This window comes from Charadrius vociferus, unplaced genomic scaffold (genome assembly GCF_000708025.1).
Source record: "Charadrius vociferus isolate BGI_N301 unplaced genomic scaffold, ASM70802v2 scaffold266, whole genome shotgun sequence".
Classification (NCBI taxonomy): Eukaryota; Metazoa; Chordata; class Aves; order Charadriiformes; family Charadriidae; genus Charadrius; species Charadrius vociferus.
The window spans coordinates 1669807-1687349 of NW_009649114.1; the positions used below are offsets into that span (position 1 = coordinate 1669807).

General features: G+C 50.2%; 1 protein-coding gene across 1 annotated transcript in view; it reads right to left on the reverse strand.

Moving 5' to 3' along the window:
- Positions 1–23: 23 nt before the first annotated feature.
- NFASC (neurofascin) overlaps positions 24–17543 on the reverse strand; it is a 54928-nt gene continuing 37408 nt past the window's right edge. The window contains exons 26-32 of the mRNA XM_009888289.1: positions 17154–17399; positions 14506–14622; positions 12408–12563; positions 7416–7547; positions 6770–6839; positions 2605–2616; positions 24–255 (exon numbers count right to left, since the gene is read on the reverse strand). Of these exons, the coding sequence (XP_009886591.1) occupies positions 24–255; positions 2605–2616; positions 6770–6839; positions 7416–7547; positions 12408–12563; positions 14506–14622; positions 17154–17399 (965 nt within the window). The remainder of the gene's footprint in view (positions 256–2604; positions 2617–6769; positions 6840–7415; positions 7548–12407; positions 12564–14505; positions 14623–17153; positions 17400–17543) is intronic.

Genomic DNA, 17543 nt, shown 5'->3' on the forward strand with positions numbered 1-17543 from the left:
GTTTGTGGTTCCAGTGCGTTGCGCTATGCCAAGGAGTAGATAGCATTGACTGGGGAGGTGGCTTCCGAGCTCTCGTTGCCTTCCGTCTCCTCTTTGTCCTTCTTCACCGTGTACTGGCCGATAAAGGAGCCGTCCTCGTTAAACTGCCCTTCGCCCCCCTCTCCATAGTCCACCAAGCTATCGTCGCTCTCCTGCTGCTTTATCGTGCCGTCCAAGGAGGTCTGGCTGTTTGGCAGGGGTTTGTTGTCTTCATCGCTGGGTAGCAGAAGACAGACAGACACAGTAAGGGTTGAGAATGGGGCTTACAACCTTCACCCAAGGTCTGGATATTCAAAAATAAATCCAGTGTGCAAATATACTGACCAGAGACCACAAACGCGGGGTGCTCTGACTGCAGCCAGCGCGTCACGCCGTGTCTGGCACGGAGGTGAAGGTGGGGAGACAGCCTCCGCGTGGGAGACCCACCGCTGCCTCTGCAGTCGGTGCTGTGGTTGGTATTTCTGCAAGCCCAACCTTCACGCTTTTTCTTTTTCGAAAGCTTTTTTTTTTTTTTTTCTTTTTTAAACCTTTATTACATAGGATGCTCAGATCAATCCAACTGGATGTACGTTATAAATATCCTTTCCTTGTCATTGCTTATATTCTTTCTTTCTCTTAGCATTTTAGCCAACCTTGGCATAACCTGAGGGTCGTTTCCAGATTTCCTTGCAAAACCACACTCGGTTGTTTAGATAGCTACATGCAATGGGGAGCATTCAAAGCACTGCGAGGGGGCATGTATAGGATGCCAAGTTCTGTGCAGCTTCCAAAACTCATGGGAATTTACCTTTCCAAGCTTATTTCTGAGCATCTAAGCTTATTTGCTCAATTCTTTATCCTTTTCTCTCTTTCTCTAAAAAGATTAAGCCAGGTCACTGAAAAATAAATAGTCTGACCCACAGGAAAAAAAAACCCCAACCCTTTAAAAAAAAGCTTTTAAAAAAAAAAAAAAAAAAACAACCAGGGAAAAGCTGTTTTCTCTCTGGAGGGCAAGGGCTGGTATCTCATAAATACAGACAACGGTGTGTGGAGGATGAATGGATTGCTATACATAAAAAATTAATTTTCGTATCGGCTAGTCCTTAGTTCACGTTTGGTCCTATGTCCAGCATGCAGATTGTATAATATGCCTAAAGATATCACATAGGTACTTTAAACATTTACTTTTTTTTCCTCCCACCTCCATTTCTGTCTTTTTATCGTTGTTGTTTTAGCTCGGGCTCCTCAGGCTCGCTCCCAGCGCGGCACTCTACTCTGTTCTTTATTTTTCTTAAAATTGGTAAAAGTACTGGGCTTTGATTGCAGCTCTTGACGGTCGGTGCCCGCACTGAGGTGTTTGCCTCCCGTGAAGGCATGAGAAACACTTTGCTTGGGCCAGGGAGCAAAACGCTCTTCAGCCGGGGAAGGCATTAACTCTCTCTCATGCCATTTAATTAATGGCATCGGCGCTCTCCAGTGGGAGAGGAATTTGGTATCCCACAGGACAACACGCAGCTTTTTAACATATTGCCTTCTATCAGCGCTTTGTGAATTAAGCAATAATACAAAACCAATATTTGAGGCCTTGTGTTAACTTGGCATCACAATAAAAAAATTTGTTAGCTTTGAAAGCAGCTTCTTTCTGGGGGGAGGAGGAAGAGAATTCAGTCTGCAAGCGGGACTGCCGGTTAGAAAGCCCAATAAATGCCAAGTAGAGAGCGGCAAAACCCAGATCCCTTCGTTTGCAATATCCCTTCCCGAGGTTTGGGGTTCAGTTAAAGCTGAATCTCTAGAGCTAGATCTTACCCTACTGGGGGGTTTGCAGCACCAAACTCCCCGGCGATGCCTTTCCCGAACCTGCCCCCTGGTTTTACCTCTCTCCGGTACTGTTTATCCTGTTAGTGCATTAGGAGGGAGAAGCAGATATTCATCAGCATCTTGATGCACTATAACCCTGTTAAAATGGATTTCTGTGGGGTTTGCTGATGTGTGCATTTAGAGAACCAGAGCACCCAGATGAAAACCATTTGGGAAATGTTGTCCTGAGTTGCATAAATCATTGAGAAGAGGGGGAGGCTTGAGCCGGAGGGAGGATTTTCAGGACTGAGAGTGGGCAGATTGTTTAGGAACTAGCATTTTTTCTTTTCTTTTTTTAAATTTTTTTTTTTTTGCTTGCTTGTGTCCCTTGCCACCATCCCCCGGGTGACCGGCAGCAGGGTGCTGAATGCACCGAGGGCATCGTCCCCAGGTCCAACCCTTGGCCGAGCCCCGTGGTGGTCAGCAGGTCCCGCTGCACCAGGAGGGCTCAGCTGCTGGAGCGTGGGGCTGGGGGGGGCCTGGCTGGGGCTGGGGGGTGCCCCCAGCCCCCAGAGCATTCCCAAGCACGATGCAAGTCGCTGGACATAAGGATGCCCCCCCCGATGCCAGCAGGAGTTAGAGGGATCTTGTTTAATGTGTTAGGTGGAGGCAGGTACGCAGGGATAGGGAGGGGAAGGTATAGTTTCAGCTATAAAGAAACAAATAGCTAGAAGGAAGGAAAATAAAAAAAGCTAAATGTGCCGGACTTCTGGCAGCACGTGGTCCTACCTTTCAAGAGACCTTCATGGTCCATGTGGATAGACCAGGTGAAAAGGAGAAGAAAGAATGGGAATAAAAGAGAGAGAAGCAGAAAGAGCCTGATCAGAGAGAGGTATGATGAGGTCTGCATTTACAGGGACAGTGCTAAAAACCAAAAAGAAACGTCTGCATTCCTCATGGAGCTAATTGCCTCGTTATACCAAATGGAGCCAGTATAATTGTTCAGAGCTGGATGAGCCTCGTTGGCTTCCCCGAGAAAGCAAATACAGAGCGGCAGTGGATGGCGCAGGTGGGAAGCGGGTGGTTTGCCATCAGGCTTTTCAAGAAGGGCTTGTGGTCGAAGGGCTTGTGGTCGAAGCCCGTTAGCTGCAGGGAACCGCCATCGCTGCTGGGGACCAACGTGCAGCAGGACGAGGGCCAAGTGAAGGGGTCGCTCGGTCTCCCCTCCAGCCTTCTGCTGGGTTTCCATGGTATAGTCGCGCACCGGTACCATCTTATCTATTGACAACCTACACCTCTCCTCCCCTCGCCAGGCTCAGAGGATGGCTCTGTGTCCTCCTGTCTCCGTGTCGGCTGAGATGGGCCATGCGGGGCAAACTGGCGCTGCCTGCACTGTGTAACCTGTGCCGTGAAATCTGAACTGGAGCCCAGAAGCTAAACCCACTCAACTTTCCCTTCCCAGCGGCCAGGGTTTCCAGCCGACTCCCCCACGTGCAGCTTAAACATTTGGTATAATGAGGCACAGTCACTGGCACAGAACATTGTCCAAGGATAATGGTCTCCTGCTTTGAAAATAAGCTTCTCAGCTTAGCCTCTGCTCAGGAAAACCATTATTCTGTTAGTGGAACAGAAAGATGTGACAGTATCTCTTAATTATAGGCTGCAGAGATTTGAAAGTTGCATGCACAGGGCATTAAGGACGTGAGATATGATGAGAGCATATCAGACATGCTATGTGGAGGTGGGGAGGGAAACCAATGAAGAACTCACGTCAGCTCCATTCCTGTCCTTGCTTGAAATACTAATTGCTACCCTCCTTGAGCCTAACATCGCAATCATTTTGAATTTTAATCAGCCAACAGCATTTCATATCAATCCTTCAGGTTCACCTTCCTTTCTGCCTCCTTGAGGGAAGCCTCCTATTGCTTCTCCCAGGAAACCTGTTGTTCCTGAGAAGGAGGAGGCAAAGTTTATGGGTTGTTGGGTTTTTTTGTTCTTGTTATTCTTGTTTAATTGGGTTTTTTCCCCCATCTGGTCTATGGGACAGTGGGATTGACGATGTGGGAGCATCTTTGAGCTTGGTTGTTGCTCTTCTACTGACCTCTGCCATTAGCTCGCAAACTTTTGGGAATGGGGCTGTCAATAAAAGTTTGAGCTTCAACTAAGCAGAAGCTGCTGTGCAGTAGGATGAAGGATATACCCCATTCCTTCCCATTGCCTGGAAGGCAATGCCCCTTGGATGGTGCTTGGGCAGTAAATGCAGCATTGCTGACTGTCGCAATGCTGCCAGCCATGCCAAGAGCTTGGTTGTCCTTCTATGCAAGGCAAGTGGTCCCTGGCAATGCAGTTGCCTTAGGAGCGATGGGGGTGAGGAGGTCTTGACTGCAACCACCTCGACGGACTCTTGAGAAGCAGATCTCTGAAATCAGTGCGTACTGCCAGAAGCTCGGCTGTGGAGACCTTGTCTGAGATCCAGGTGGTGGAGCTGAGCCCATGGGGTTATGTGTGCGTAGCTCCTAGGTGATGAGATGGTTCAGGCTTGCTATGTGATATTTACACCACTCCACAAATTTGGGAACTAAGAGGATCCCTATCATGACTTGGAGCATTCAGGGGACTTGTTTTGGTCAAAGTAGGGACACTGGTGGTGTAGTATGCAGTTAGGGTTATGGCTTCTATCTGTACAAGGAGCTCTGCCGCCACTTGTAAAATTGTGCCTGGGAAGAGAGGCGTTTGATCCGGGCAAAGCCTGCAACAGGACCAGGCTGAGCTAATTTCTCCTCTGCTGTTCTCTGTCCTGGCTGGGAATCTGAAGGGAACATCCCCAGGCTGTGATTCATATGTGGGCTTAATGTAATTATTGAATCATCTCGGTTGGAAGGGACCTTTAAGATCATCGAGTCCAACCATCAGCCTGACACTGCCAAACCCCACCACTAAACCGCATCCCTCAGCACCACATCTGTCCGTCTTTTAAATACCCCCAGGTGTACCCCGGTGTGCCTTGCCCCCCACCAGACGTGAGAGCCAAATCCCGCAGGGAGGTGAGGAAGGCGCTGCCCCTGGGTGTTGGTTAGGGCAGTAAGGAGTGGCCTTTTCCTACAACGTGCTGCTTATTCTGGTTCCTGCTGGGGTGTAATTGTGTTCTGTATCGTGCCATTGGAAGACTGGGGAGCTCTGAGACATCCCAGACAAGAAGAGTCACTACTGAAATAGTTACCGTGCTACTAACAATATAAAAGCGATTGTATTGAGGGCTGCAGTTGTTCTACTTCCATTTATGTGTTGTGTGCAGGCAGATATATTCATTTTGCTTCCTCTAAAGTCTTTGGCAGAACGCTTGTCTTGTTAGATCTTTTACTGAATTGTAAATAAATTCTTCCTGTCTTTGCTACCTCGATTTGTGATGCTAGGAGAATCGGTAATGACGGGGGGTTTAATTAACCCCTATTTTGAAGGCGGGGAAAAAAAATCCTGCTAGCCTAATTGGGCTTTGGATCCAGCTCAGATAGAAAGGTGCATTTTAATTCTTCAAAGAAAAGCAAAGCCCGCTGTGGGTGCTGTAATACATCCCTGTCATCTGTCAAGTGTGGGCAATCCAATGAGACCCGACATCCTTACCTGCTCCTGCTCCTCGGGGGCAGCCAGGAACAGCAGCGGAGCTGCGGGTGCTGCATTGCACGTGAGCGGGCTTGGGAGAGCGCCTGCCCCTTTCTGACATATCCTGGGAGCTTTCCTGGCGTAAAAACAGGCGCTGCTGCTCTCCAAAGGGTGCTGCTTTGCGTGAAAGCAGCTGAGTGGAGGTGAGGGGGAAATCAGAGTGGTTTTAGCAGAACCACTGCTGGGCTGTGCCGCAGCCCTCGGGGTGTTTCTGTAGGGTTTGCCTGGGGACCTTACAGAAAAACCTTGTCTGGGACGCAGGCAGGCCCCCCAAATCAGTACTCTTGCATGCTTTCAGGGCTGATCCGAACAGAAATTTGGGCATTTCTCCCCTCGATAATCTGTTATTGGTAAGAGAGAGGCTGAGCTATGGGGTGATATACCTGAAATATCATAGAATCACAGAAGGGTTTAGGTTGGAAGGGACCTTAAAGCCCATCCAGTGCCACCCCCTGCCCTGGGCAGGGACACCTCCCCCCAGCCCAGGTTGCTCCAAGCCCCGTCCAACCTGGCCTTGAACACCTCCAGGGATGGGGCAGCCACAGCTTCTCGGGGCACCCTGTGCCGGGGGCTCACCACCCTCAAGAGTGAAAAATTTCTTCCTAAGATCTAATCTAAATCTCCCCTCTTCCAGTGTCAAACCATTCCCCCTCATCCCACGGCTCCCCTCCCTGATCCAGAGTCCCTCCCCAGCTCTCCTGGAGCCCCTTTAGGCACTGGAAGGGGCTCTGAGGTCTCCCCTTTTTCGCCTCCCCTTCTCCAGGCTGAACCCCCCCAACTCTCCCAGCCTGTCCTCCCAGCAGAGGGGCTCCAGCCCTCCCAGCATCTCCGTGCCCTCCTCTGGCCCCGCTCCACCTCAGGCTGCTTCAGAGTTTAAGGTTTTGTTTGGGGTTGGTTTCTTTTTTTCTTTTTTTTTGGGGGGGGGATGTGTTAGGAGCGTCACTGAGGTTGGTCTGCACCTGGTGAGAGCTATGTCCCGGGTAGCTGATGTCTCCACCAGTCTCCGCCTGGACTGATCCTTCCGGGCTGAGACAGGGAAAGGAGGAGACCTTGGCAGCATCCTCACAGCTTGGTTACTCTTCCAGGGTTTTAGGCTGGAAATGTTTCCTTTGGCAGAGGACTTGCAGAGGGAAGGAGGCAGGAGGAGGAAGGTGGGAGAAATAATTGAAGAGGCTGCGTGGCACCGCGGCGCCGCGGTTACGTGGAGGGGTAGCGCGGTGAGGTCTGTGATGGCTGGGAGCGGGGCTGACGGGGAGACGTGGTCGCGTGGGTACACATGCCGATGGAAGCATACCTGTAGTCGAACGAGCCGTCTTCTACGTTCTTGTCTTCGGGATTGAGATGCTCATCTTTATTGTCTCGTACTGTAAGCAAGCACATCCCCAACACTTGCGTTAAAAAGCAGTAGAGAAAAGCTTTACGAGGCAGTAACAGCAGCCGGTGTTGTGGCTGTCTTTGTGAAATCCCTGCGGGGTGAAGTACAGCTTTTCATTGACTCGGTAAAAAACCCGCACCTGGGGGGGCTCGCAAAGGGCACTGCTGCGGTGCCACCGGGGCACAGGCGCTCCAGATAGTGAGAGAAGACGCATTAATTGGTAAATTTTCTACAGCCTTATATTTGCCTTGAAAAATTTAATGAGATTTTTTGCCTGAAAAGATCTTTTTCTAGATGAGGGGCAAGCAAATTTGCAGGGTAGAGGTTGGGTCATGCATCGCAGGAGTGTCCGGCTCCGCAGCCTAAAGCCTGCGCAGCGCAGAGCCCTCACCCGACCTTTAATTAACTGAAATGCTTCCCACTAATAATAGTGTTCCCACTACAGAGAAAGAAAAGCCCTTGTAATCACAAGCATCCATCTGAGAGCAATAGAATTTGATTAGCCCCCGGAAGCCTGGAGATGTTTAAACCATGAGCACAAACGATTGCCATGCAACGCTCTTACCTGGGTATTTCCCGCCTCTGCTCCTCTTAATGAAGCAGACTATCAACAGGATAAGAACCAGGAGAGCTATGGCACACATCAGCCCGATGAACCAGCCCTGCGTGGCAATGTCCACGTGATTCTTGGTATAAGCTGGGAGGAAAATTGAAAGAAGAAAAGAAACCAAAAAAACTATGAGGGACTGGACCAGAACCACAGAGGGAAGTAGATGAATAGTAAGACACAGTCCACCGCTTTAGAAATTATCTTCAGCGCTGTAGCGCTGCATTTGTGTGTATTGACCGGGTTATCTGAGACCGTAGCACAGGCATCTGTGGCTTTTCTTTCTTGTTGTTTGTGTTTTTTGTTTTTTGGGTTTTTTTTGTGGTGGTGGTAGGTCAACTCAACATTTTAGCAGGAGCTACAGACAGCGAAGGGTCACAACATAAAGTAAAACCTAGCACAGACCGGTGAGAAAGCCGCGTTGCAAATAATGGCAAAAGAAGCTGGGTAACAGATTTGATCTTTCACTTGCTGTGTCTGAAAACCACCCTGGAAGTAAGAAGGTCTGAAAGAAATGTGCCCGAGAGGACCCAGTGCCTGGTGTCCGGCAAGGCTGAGCAGCACCCCTGGATCCGGAGGGTTGCTGAGCCCCGATGGGCTCATTAGAAACTTCCAGCCAGGAGAAACCTGACTCACACGGGACAGCCCTGCCCGAGCTGCAGAGGCGATGGATGGGCAGTGGCTCCGCTGCCACCACCACCGGGGTCCTGCTGCCTTTGGGTGGCCGTGGGGGAGCTCCAGGGCTGAGAGAGGGCTTGTGGAAGCCCACCAAGACTTGGCCAATGCGTGAGAGGGGACATAGTGGTGGGAACAGCTCTTCGAGGAATGGCAGCTGGGTCCCAGAGAGTTGAGAAGGTGCTCTCATAGCACTGGGAAGTCTTTTTCTCCTGGGGCAAACTCTTTATATCACTGCGTCCGGCACCCCCCGGAGGCTACTGAATAGTAATATGGTTAACACCAAGCAAGGAGGTGTCTTGTTCCCCAAACAATGTTCTGGCTTATACCTGCCGTGTCCTGTCCTCCCTCACATACTCTGACTTCTTGTTTGCAGCTCCCGTACGCGGTCAGACAGACAAATCTGTGTCCTATAAATAGCAACAAGCTGCCATTTTCTGGCTCTCATTGACATGCACTTCGTATTCAGCAAGACGGAGCAGAGGAGAAAATAACCTTCAGCGCAGCGGGGCGGCTAAATTTAACCAGCCTGCAGTGCAAACAGAGATAGGTATTCCTGGCAGGAGCGCGGGAGACCTGAGCTGAGTGGGATTGAATTGGGATTTAGCGGGGGTTTGCCTGAAACGGGCAGGAGAGTGCAGCGAGCAGCCTTTTGCGGTGCCCGTGTGACAAAACCCAAGATGGTGCTTACGAAGAAAGCATAAAAGATAGCCCTCCATTAATGTATTCTGAATGAAAGGCTCTTGTAAGAGAGACAACAACTTTAAAAATGGGTTCAATTGGCAAACTTTCCTAACCCGCACCATTTTAGGACTGTAAGCACACACTTAACTCCATCAAAATTGAACCCAAGAGAAGAGGTACTTTCCTTAGGATGAAATCTAAGCCACGTTGTCAGTACGTAATTGCAGCCAAACCGTGATAAGGAAATTCAGATAAAAAGAGGAGAACGACAAGAAAGAGCACCATTTGCTGAAGAAATACCCTGAACGCTCTGTGTTTGCGAGCGGCACCGAGCTCCTGGGGAAGGCGGGTGGAAGCAGCTGCCTAATGGTGCCTTGGGTCCCTTTTGCTGCTCTTCCCTTTCATGCTGCCCCATCTAATATTTACCTTTAGTACAACCTGCGCTGTGTAGTCCTTGAAGATGCACTTTTTATAATGGAGAGAATGAGATTATAACAGAGCGGAGCCGAGAACTGGATTCAATTAGCTGAGTGCTTGGGGAGGAAAGGGGGAAGAAAGCTTTACTGGAGAGCTTTGAAATGGAAAAAGATTGTATTAGCAGCCCTGATGGGATGGGGTTTGTACCGAAACCCACGCTACGGGAGAAATAAGGGGTTTTTCAAAGAACAAACTGCCAGAGCAGCCCAAGAGGTGGGTTTTGTGCCACCACACGGATTTGGGCTGAGTTTTACAGGCAGGGAGGGTTTTGAGTACCAAGTCACCGGGGGGATCTTGCAGTAGGATGGTGGCACTGCCTGTCGCCAAGGTAGAGGTATAATTGCCATCCTTCCCAAAAAAGCAACACATGACGACAAAATTATAGTCACAGCAATCTTGTATTTAGAGTAAACGAGTGACTGTCATTGCAGCATTCAGAAAGAGAAGATTAAGTATATGGCTGTCAGAGAGGATGTTTTGATTTGCTTTAATGTAAGGCCAACGTCAAGGGGAAATAGTGGGAAGCAGCTTTGTAATCGAACAGGTATTGATTTGAAATGCAACTGCAGTGACTTTTTTTTTTTTTTAATTAATTATAATTTTGTGGCAGAAAACGTGTTGCCTAACACTGGTAGTTTATATGCCAATAGCAAAGCTGACTGTTCCACCAACAGAAGGTCGGCAAAATTTTTGTCTTTGTAAAGCAAAGACCATTGGGTACGTGAAGCCTCACTGCCTCCAGCCGTGTGTCGTCCTCTTCCCAGTGTTTGTACAGGCTGGGGATTTTTATTTTTTTACTTTAATTTAGAAGACTTCTTAGTATTAAGCTATGTCTGTAGTTTCAAAGTGTCCTTTACTGCTGGAAGGCACTCTGTTGGGTTATTGAGCTGTCAGTTAATCAGAAGCGAAGTTGGAGGACAGTGTCCTGCAGCCGCTGCACAGGTGGACTGCTTCTTATTTATCTATGCTCAAACTGAAGAAACTTTTAGAATAGCTATTTGGTTTTGGTTTTGGGTTGGTTTTTTTTTTGTCAAAAGCATTCCTGATGGCATATGATTGTCTGCAGGGGCTGAACGCTCGTGTCAGCAGTATCCAGCCCGTGAAGAAATGGATCTGCAGCATTTACGCACGCGGGGACAGTGATAGCTCTGAGCATCCCGCAGTGATGGGGCTCGGGTCACCCATCAGCCTCTGGTGCAGGCACAAAGGTGGCCCCATCCTTTAGTCTCAATGATAATACCAGTAGGAACCCCTCAGTTGCAGAAAATAGATAAGCCGAGACCGCCAGCATCGATCAGCCAAGGATATTGCTTTTTTTTTTTTTTCCTTTTTTTCCCCCTCTTTCTAATACTCCCTACCCCGTGGTACCTGTTGTGCAGGGGGCTGCCCCCTCTCCCCCCACATCCCAAAGTGGATGAAAAGTAGGCGAGAAAAGAAAAGAGGGCGGGTCCCCATTGGGAAATAGTTATCCAGAAAGACAGGGTGCGCGGTACGGGTGGGGGCTGTCGAGCCGGGGGCGACGGAGGGTCCAGAAGCAGAAACAAAATTGGGGCTGGAACATTGCAGCTGGAGCTGTTCTGGAGAGAGTCTGAGTTGAAAAATCAGCACTTTTAACATCTGGGGGTCAGAATCAGCCTCTGCAACGTAGGAGCAGGCTGGGAGCCCAGGGATGCAAAACCTGCAGACAGTTTGCGTGTCTGCGAGCCGAGTCCCGCCAAAGCCAAGCTGTGAGAACTCCCCCGGCGAGGCGGCCGCGGTACGTACAGCAGCGCAGCGATGGGGGGGGGAGTGGGGGGGGTGAAAAAACCCTGGTGAAAATAAATCCTTTTTGTAAACCGGGCTCTCTGCAAAGCCAAACGCATTCCGGGGGCTGCTCGTGCACATCGCAGGGTGAGGGAGCAGTTTGAGGAGGCGCATTGGACCTCAGCGCGGGGCAGAGCCGAGGTCAGCACTCGCTGGTGGTTTCTCAGAGTTGGGCAGCGTTAGACATGCAGAAGTACCGGCAGTTGCCATCTGTCCCTGTGTCATCTTAGCGCGCGGGAGAATTGCTTGGCGGCGTTATGGCTTGCCAAAATTTTGGAGACCAAATAAGATGCGCACAGGGGGTGTGGGGAGAGCTGCTGCCCCCCGCCTCCCCCCTTTTGCATTCTCCTTTTGCGCTTCTCGGCAAAGAGCCTGAGAAGCGCTTGAGCTTTCCGCGACGTGCCTGGAACTAAGCAAAATAATTTCAGTTCTTTGAAAATCACTGCCTCTGCCTACTACGTGTGTCATGTGGGCTGCTCCGGTGTTGTTTGCTCCTTGGGTTTTCGGCTAAGTGTTTAGACCCGTGCTTTGACAGGCGTTGTGCACAGACTCCTACGGCAAAACCCCCGGGTGAATACAAAGGAAGTTACGGCTGTTTTGATTTACTGAAACTCATCGAGTGTGAACGGTGAAGTTTTATAAATGCATAAAGCCCAATTCAATGCCTGTGGAAGTCAATAAGGGTATTTCTCTGGCATTCGATGGGCAGTGTAGGAAGCCCACAATTAGAAAGCTGTAAAAATCACTCAGGTGCTAAGCCTGGAAAATTGCTTGTGCAATTAAACGCAAAATTGCCAGAGGAAACATACCTGGAGGATGGAACGCCCCAGGCATATGCCGCACGTGACTCTGACCGAGGTCTTCTGCAAACACCGCGTTCCCCCATCCCGGTCCTGCCCCTCACCTGCATCCCATCACCAGCATCTCCCCGCCTGCCCCCCTGCCATAACCTGGGGCCAGACACGCGCACGCTCTCCGGGACCAAAGCAAACGCACAGTGGCAGCACTCCAAGCGGAGGCATGCGATGACATGAGCGCGTTCTCCACCCTCGCTAAAGACCCTTTCCATCGAAGGGATCCCCGTCCCCTCCTGGGGCTCTCCTCCTCCCGGCGCTGCTGGGGGCATCTTTTGAATAAGGGCAGAGATGATGGGCCGTGGGAGGAGGGGGGGGTCTGCCGGAGGGTGGATGAGGGTTGTTCCATGCAGTCATGGTCAAACCACCTCCCGCCACCACGCGAATGACGTCGGCGGTGATGGATGTGACATGCCTCGGAAACGCACCCCGCGGCCGGGGCTGAAGCCCGTCTCACCTGAGCTGGTGGTAAAGGTTATGTACGAGTGTTCGCTGGGGCTAGACCATATGGGGAACACCCACAGCTTGTACATCATTCCCGGCGTCAGATTCGCCAGCTGCACAGAGGAAGGGGTCTGAGCTTTAACAGGGATAGATTTCTCTGTCTTGTTACCTGAGAAACAGAAACCGCACATCAAACCCAGCCGCAGGAGGCTCGGAGAGATTACCGTGTTGACACTGCAGGCAATGCATTATGCTATCCCTGGCCGCTGAGCAGAAATAATACAGCTTGATGGTCAAGGAGCTATTAACGGCTTCGTGATTATTACTCACGGAGAATAGAAGAAAATCGGCGATGCAGGAATATGGTGTGGGTTTTGCTGCATCCCTGCGCGCCGTACTGGAAAAAATACCGGTAGCTATTCAGATCTCTCCCTACTTTCAAGACCCGACAGGTCCTTTATCTGCCCAGCCTCAGGTCTGGATATTTGGGTGTTTACCACAAAAGGTCTGGAATTTGCCTGGTCCCGCTCAGCTGGGCGAAGGTGCTACAGGACTCAGTAAAGGAGCCAATTCTTGCGATTTTGGGAGCGGTACCCGGGTTTGCCGGTAGGTTAAGGAGGCTTTGAATGAGCTGGATGTCGCAGTAACCGTGCTGCGAGACTGCTCGCCCCAGATTGCTGCTTTCGGGGATGAGAGGGCTCTGGCCTCTCCGCTCCCGAGGGATGCTCGTGGGCTGGTTGCTCCCAGGCTCTGTCCAAGGCCGACCTGTTCTTTGCGCTGTGCCAGGAATCATTTGCTGCAGAGCTTAATGCTGAGCATTAAACCAGTGGAGTCTAAGGAAGCCTCCAGGGGGGCTTTGGTTTGTGGCTCTGGAGGTGCGCACCTCCCCGTTCAGCAGTGCGATGGGGAAGGAGAAACGCGGCTATGAGGCCAAAAGCGTGCTGCGTGCTTCAGATGCCACCGGGAAGGGAGGAGGGCCGTGGCTGTTCGGGAAGGGCTGAGATTCCCTCCCTCTTGGCCAGATCCCGATGAGGGAATCCCAAGGTGTTGCTGCCGCCGCAGCCCATCCTGAGCACCGACTCGGCATATGGGCTCTGGAAGGGCATCACCGGCGCTTTGTGCTTCCCGGTGCTGGGAAAAAAACAGGGCTGGTGGCAGGTGGTTTGGGAGAGGGGATAGTTGGCATTTAGGGCTTGAAAAGTTGATGCGTATCCTGAATTATGGGGAAAAAAAAAGGGGAAGGCTGAGCCTAGCCCAGCCCACGCTGCCTACCGGAGCCCTGCAGGCTGCAGAGCGAGACCAGGCACTGGTTGCGCGTTAGGAATTGTTTCAAGGAGAAATCAAGGTCATCTCTTAAACAGTGTTGTAAATGACCCAAAGTGGTTTGCTGTCAATGGTTACGCCTAGTTGCTTTATTTTAAATGCCAATTTAAGACTGGCATACCAGATGATGTGAGGGCTGCAATGGCTGGGAAATAAAGTCGGAGATAAGCAGTAGTCATCACTGCCTATCTATAAAAATATAAATAAAAAACAACCAACAACATGTAAACATCTCTTCTAAACAATTGCTAAAACCAGAGATACTGTCTTTGAGTTTCCAGTCTAAGTATGTAGCCTTACAATTTTAAGAGAATGGTATCTGGTACAACAGGAGGTTTGGGATCATAGATGATTCTGCCAACTCCAGGTTCTAGAAGCCTCTCTTCAAAGGCATTTAAAACTGCTCTCCAATTTATGTAGGTTTCATTCATTTTCCATTAAAGTTTTTTCCCCGTTCATATATATATATTTATATAAAGGCTCTTTAGGTTGTGACCACATACAGCCCAGCTCAATGGCCAGTTCACAAATGAACAGCCTCGCTCATCTGTTTCATAAACATCTCCGACCATCAGTGCAAGGAGAGGGAATCACTTGTGGAGCACCAGGATTAGCTCTAAACAGCCATGACCGTGACCTGCTTTTTCCTCTCCCATCCTCCACCTGCCCATGCAGCATCATTCCACACACAGTGATTAAGACTGAGTAATAGGCTGCAACCGTGGGAGCTGGCAGGATCTCTAATGGCATCACCACCCTATAGAGTCCCCACGCGATCTGATGCTTACTGGTGATATACTTAACCACAAAGTCAGTTCCTGCAGAGTAATTGTGGCTCCAGGTGATGTTTGCCCAGTTACTATTAGCCATAGCTCTTATGTCCCATATGGACGATCCATTGGTGGCTGGTGGACAGGTTAGAACAGGAGTTAGTATTTCGGATTATACACGAATGAGACCTTATCTAGCATCTGGTGTTGCTAAAACCTTACAAAATCATTCCTGAAGTTAACGCTTTGATCTTAACCTATGAGCATGCCTAAGGATGCATTTGCTCCTTTCAAGATTCTTGACTTTAAACTTTTGGGGGAAGTTTGGTAGCAGAAGCTCATTGTGTATTGGTGTCCAACTGCACTCAGGTTATCTTTGGAGTCTGAAGACTTCTGTGGCACATCTCGGGGGATTTCAATCAGCAGGGAAATCTCTTGGCTAAACTCGTGCCCAAACGGACACGGGAGATGTGTGCGTGAGTGCACAGGGACTCACTGCCACAGCCGAGAAGGAAAGACTGGGAGAGAACATTGTCATGTTACTGGGTCTAGAGACAGCCAGTGGGGCAATGAAGTCACTCGTTTCTGATTTTGAAGTTAAGGATTGTCGACGTTGCTTTGGAGAGCGGATGAACTTCATTTCTAGTGAAGTAGAGCTAATCCACTAGTTTAGTGCACGTTTAAGTGATGTCAGATAAATTACACCTTGGTTTTATTACTATTATTATTTACTTCAGGGCGTAGCTCAGGTTTTGGTTTGACGAAACACAGATTAATAACTGCAGTCCCTGGGACGAGGCCAACTATGTGACTTTTGGGAAACTGCATGGACCTGAGGCCGCGGGGTCGGGGACGTGACCTAGAATCCCTCGTACAAATACAACCAGTGCTGCCACGCTGCTGCCCTGTCTGCCCGCATTACGGCTCAGCCTCTTCCCTCGTGTCCCCAGGGTGGCTGGGGACACGCGTGGCTCCTCTTTTCCTCCCGTCTCCTCTCCCTGCTCCATGGCAGTGTGTGCCTCACCACTTAATTGCCTATTTTCAAGTAGCGGCGCTTTCCCACGTAGTCACTCAATAGCGACTGCGCTGCGGTAGCGATCTTGCTTCGTTACTAAGACCTCGTATACAGTGGTGAAGCTGCATCTGTGTTTCTTGCACCAGTTTTTAAGCTTTCCTCGCAGTTGGCAGCCTTGCCCCGCGGAAGGCTTCCCTGGCTGGGGAGGCGTGTGGTGCCGCAAGCTGGAATGCAAATCCCCATTTCTCAGTTCAGGTCTGCACCTTTAATAAGCCAATTAGCGCAGAGCAGTCTATTCGCAAATCTGCTTTACTGCGGAGTATCGGGTGGAGGCTGGTCCTCCCGCCATACGCTTTTGGGGTTTTAACCATCCTGAGCTGAGGTTGTGTGAGAATACAAAGAAAGGGGTCTGAACTGCTTTAAATCAACCTTTGAATTAAATGGGTGTCACCTTCAATCTTCATTACTATTATGTCCTTTTCCTCTTTTATGAAGAGTTAACAAGGATTTCTGTAGCTTCTGCATTTGCGTTTTTGAGTGTATCTTATCCAGCTACGTAACTGAATTCCTTTTGATTGTGTTCCCTGTTGCTACTAGTTTGATTTATTTTTTAATAACCTGAATATAACTATCCATAATTATTTATTAACTGTAGATACGATTATAGGGGCATTTTTTAAAAACAAGGCTCAGTGAGATACATCTCTGTATCTATCAGTAAAACGCACATAGTAGAGAATACACCTCCACCCCACCAGAGTTTGAGCACCCCATTCTAGCTGGTTCCGGGAGAAGTTCATCTTGACCTGAGGAAAACCTGGCACACACCTGCGTGTTGGAACTGAAGCACTTCCCCAGCTCTGCTGTGGGCTACGCCTGGGTTACATCGCAAAGAGCAGTAGCAGAAACCAAAAGACTCATATAAATGATGACAGGTCTCTTAGCTAACAGCTGATGGGCTAAATTTGAACTGACATCTTCTACAATAGTAACAGAACCCCTTTTTAATGGCAATGAGGTACAAGATAATATTTTTGAGGGCTTTTTTAGGGTCTTCCACATCCTTCCCAAACACTGATGCTAATTCAGCATCGCGACACCCCGGGGAGGGCTCTGTTATCCCTGAGACTGAGACCAGGAGGGTGACACAGGGACCCCCAAATTGCCTAGAGCCACTTGTGCACCTCGATTCCTGAGCCTGTGCCACCTCCGGCTCCTCGCAAAGCCATTCCCAGAGCATGGGGTGTCTTAAATTCATAGAATCACAGAATAGTTTGGGTTGGAAGAGACCTTAAAGCCCATCCAGTCCCCCCCCTGCCCTGGGCAGGGACACCTCCCCCCAGCCCAGGTTGCTCCAAGCCCCGTCCAACCTGGCCTTGAACACCTCCAGGGATGGGGCAGCCACAGCTTCTCGGGGCACCCTGCGCCAGGGGCTCACCACCCGCACAGCCAAGAATTTCTTCCTAATATCTAATCTAAATCTCCCTTCTTCCAGTTTAAAGCCGTTCCCCCTCGTCCTATCGCTACATGCCCTTGTAAAAAGTCCATCCCCAAATTCTCCCTGTGCCCGTTCTTAATCCTCGCTCTGAGCAAGCTGCGGGGAAGGTCCCAGTAGGGTTAGAGGGGTTAGAGGAAAAGGAAAGCGCAGTACCCAACTCCTGCTTTGTGGTGGCTGCCGGAGCCCTCTCTGTAGCTGCTGTAGCGCTTGCGACGGTGGTGGCGGGTAGAGTGGTGGCAGCTGTGGTGGTGGTGGTGGTGGTGGTGGTGGTAGTAGTTGTGTCGGTAGTTGTGGTAGTTGTGTCGGTGGTGGTGGTAGTTGTGTCGGTGGTGGTGGTGGTAGTTGGGGTTGTTGTAGTACTGGTTAGACCGATTGTAGTTGGAGGCAACCCAGTTGCAGCTGGGAGAGGGAAACACTGGCTTTTTAGACGAGGTGATGTCTCCTCAGGGCTCGCACTCGCCACCCCCGACGGCCGGACGCGCAGGCACGCGAGAGAAAGCCGAGCAGCACGGCGCGGGGAGCGGGGCAGCAAACGGCACCGGG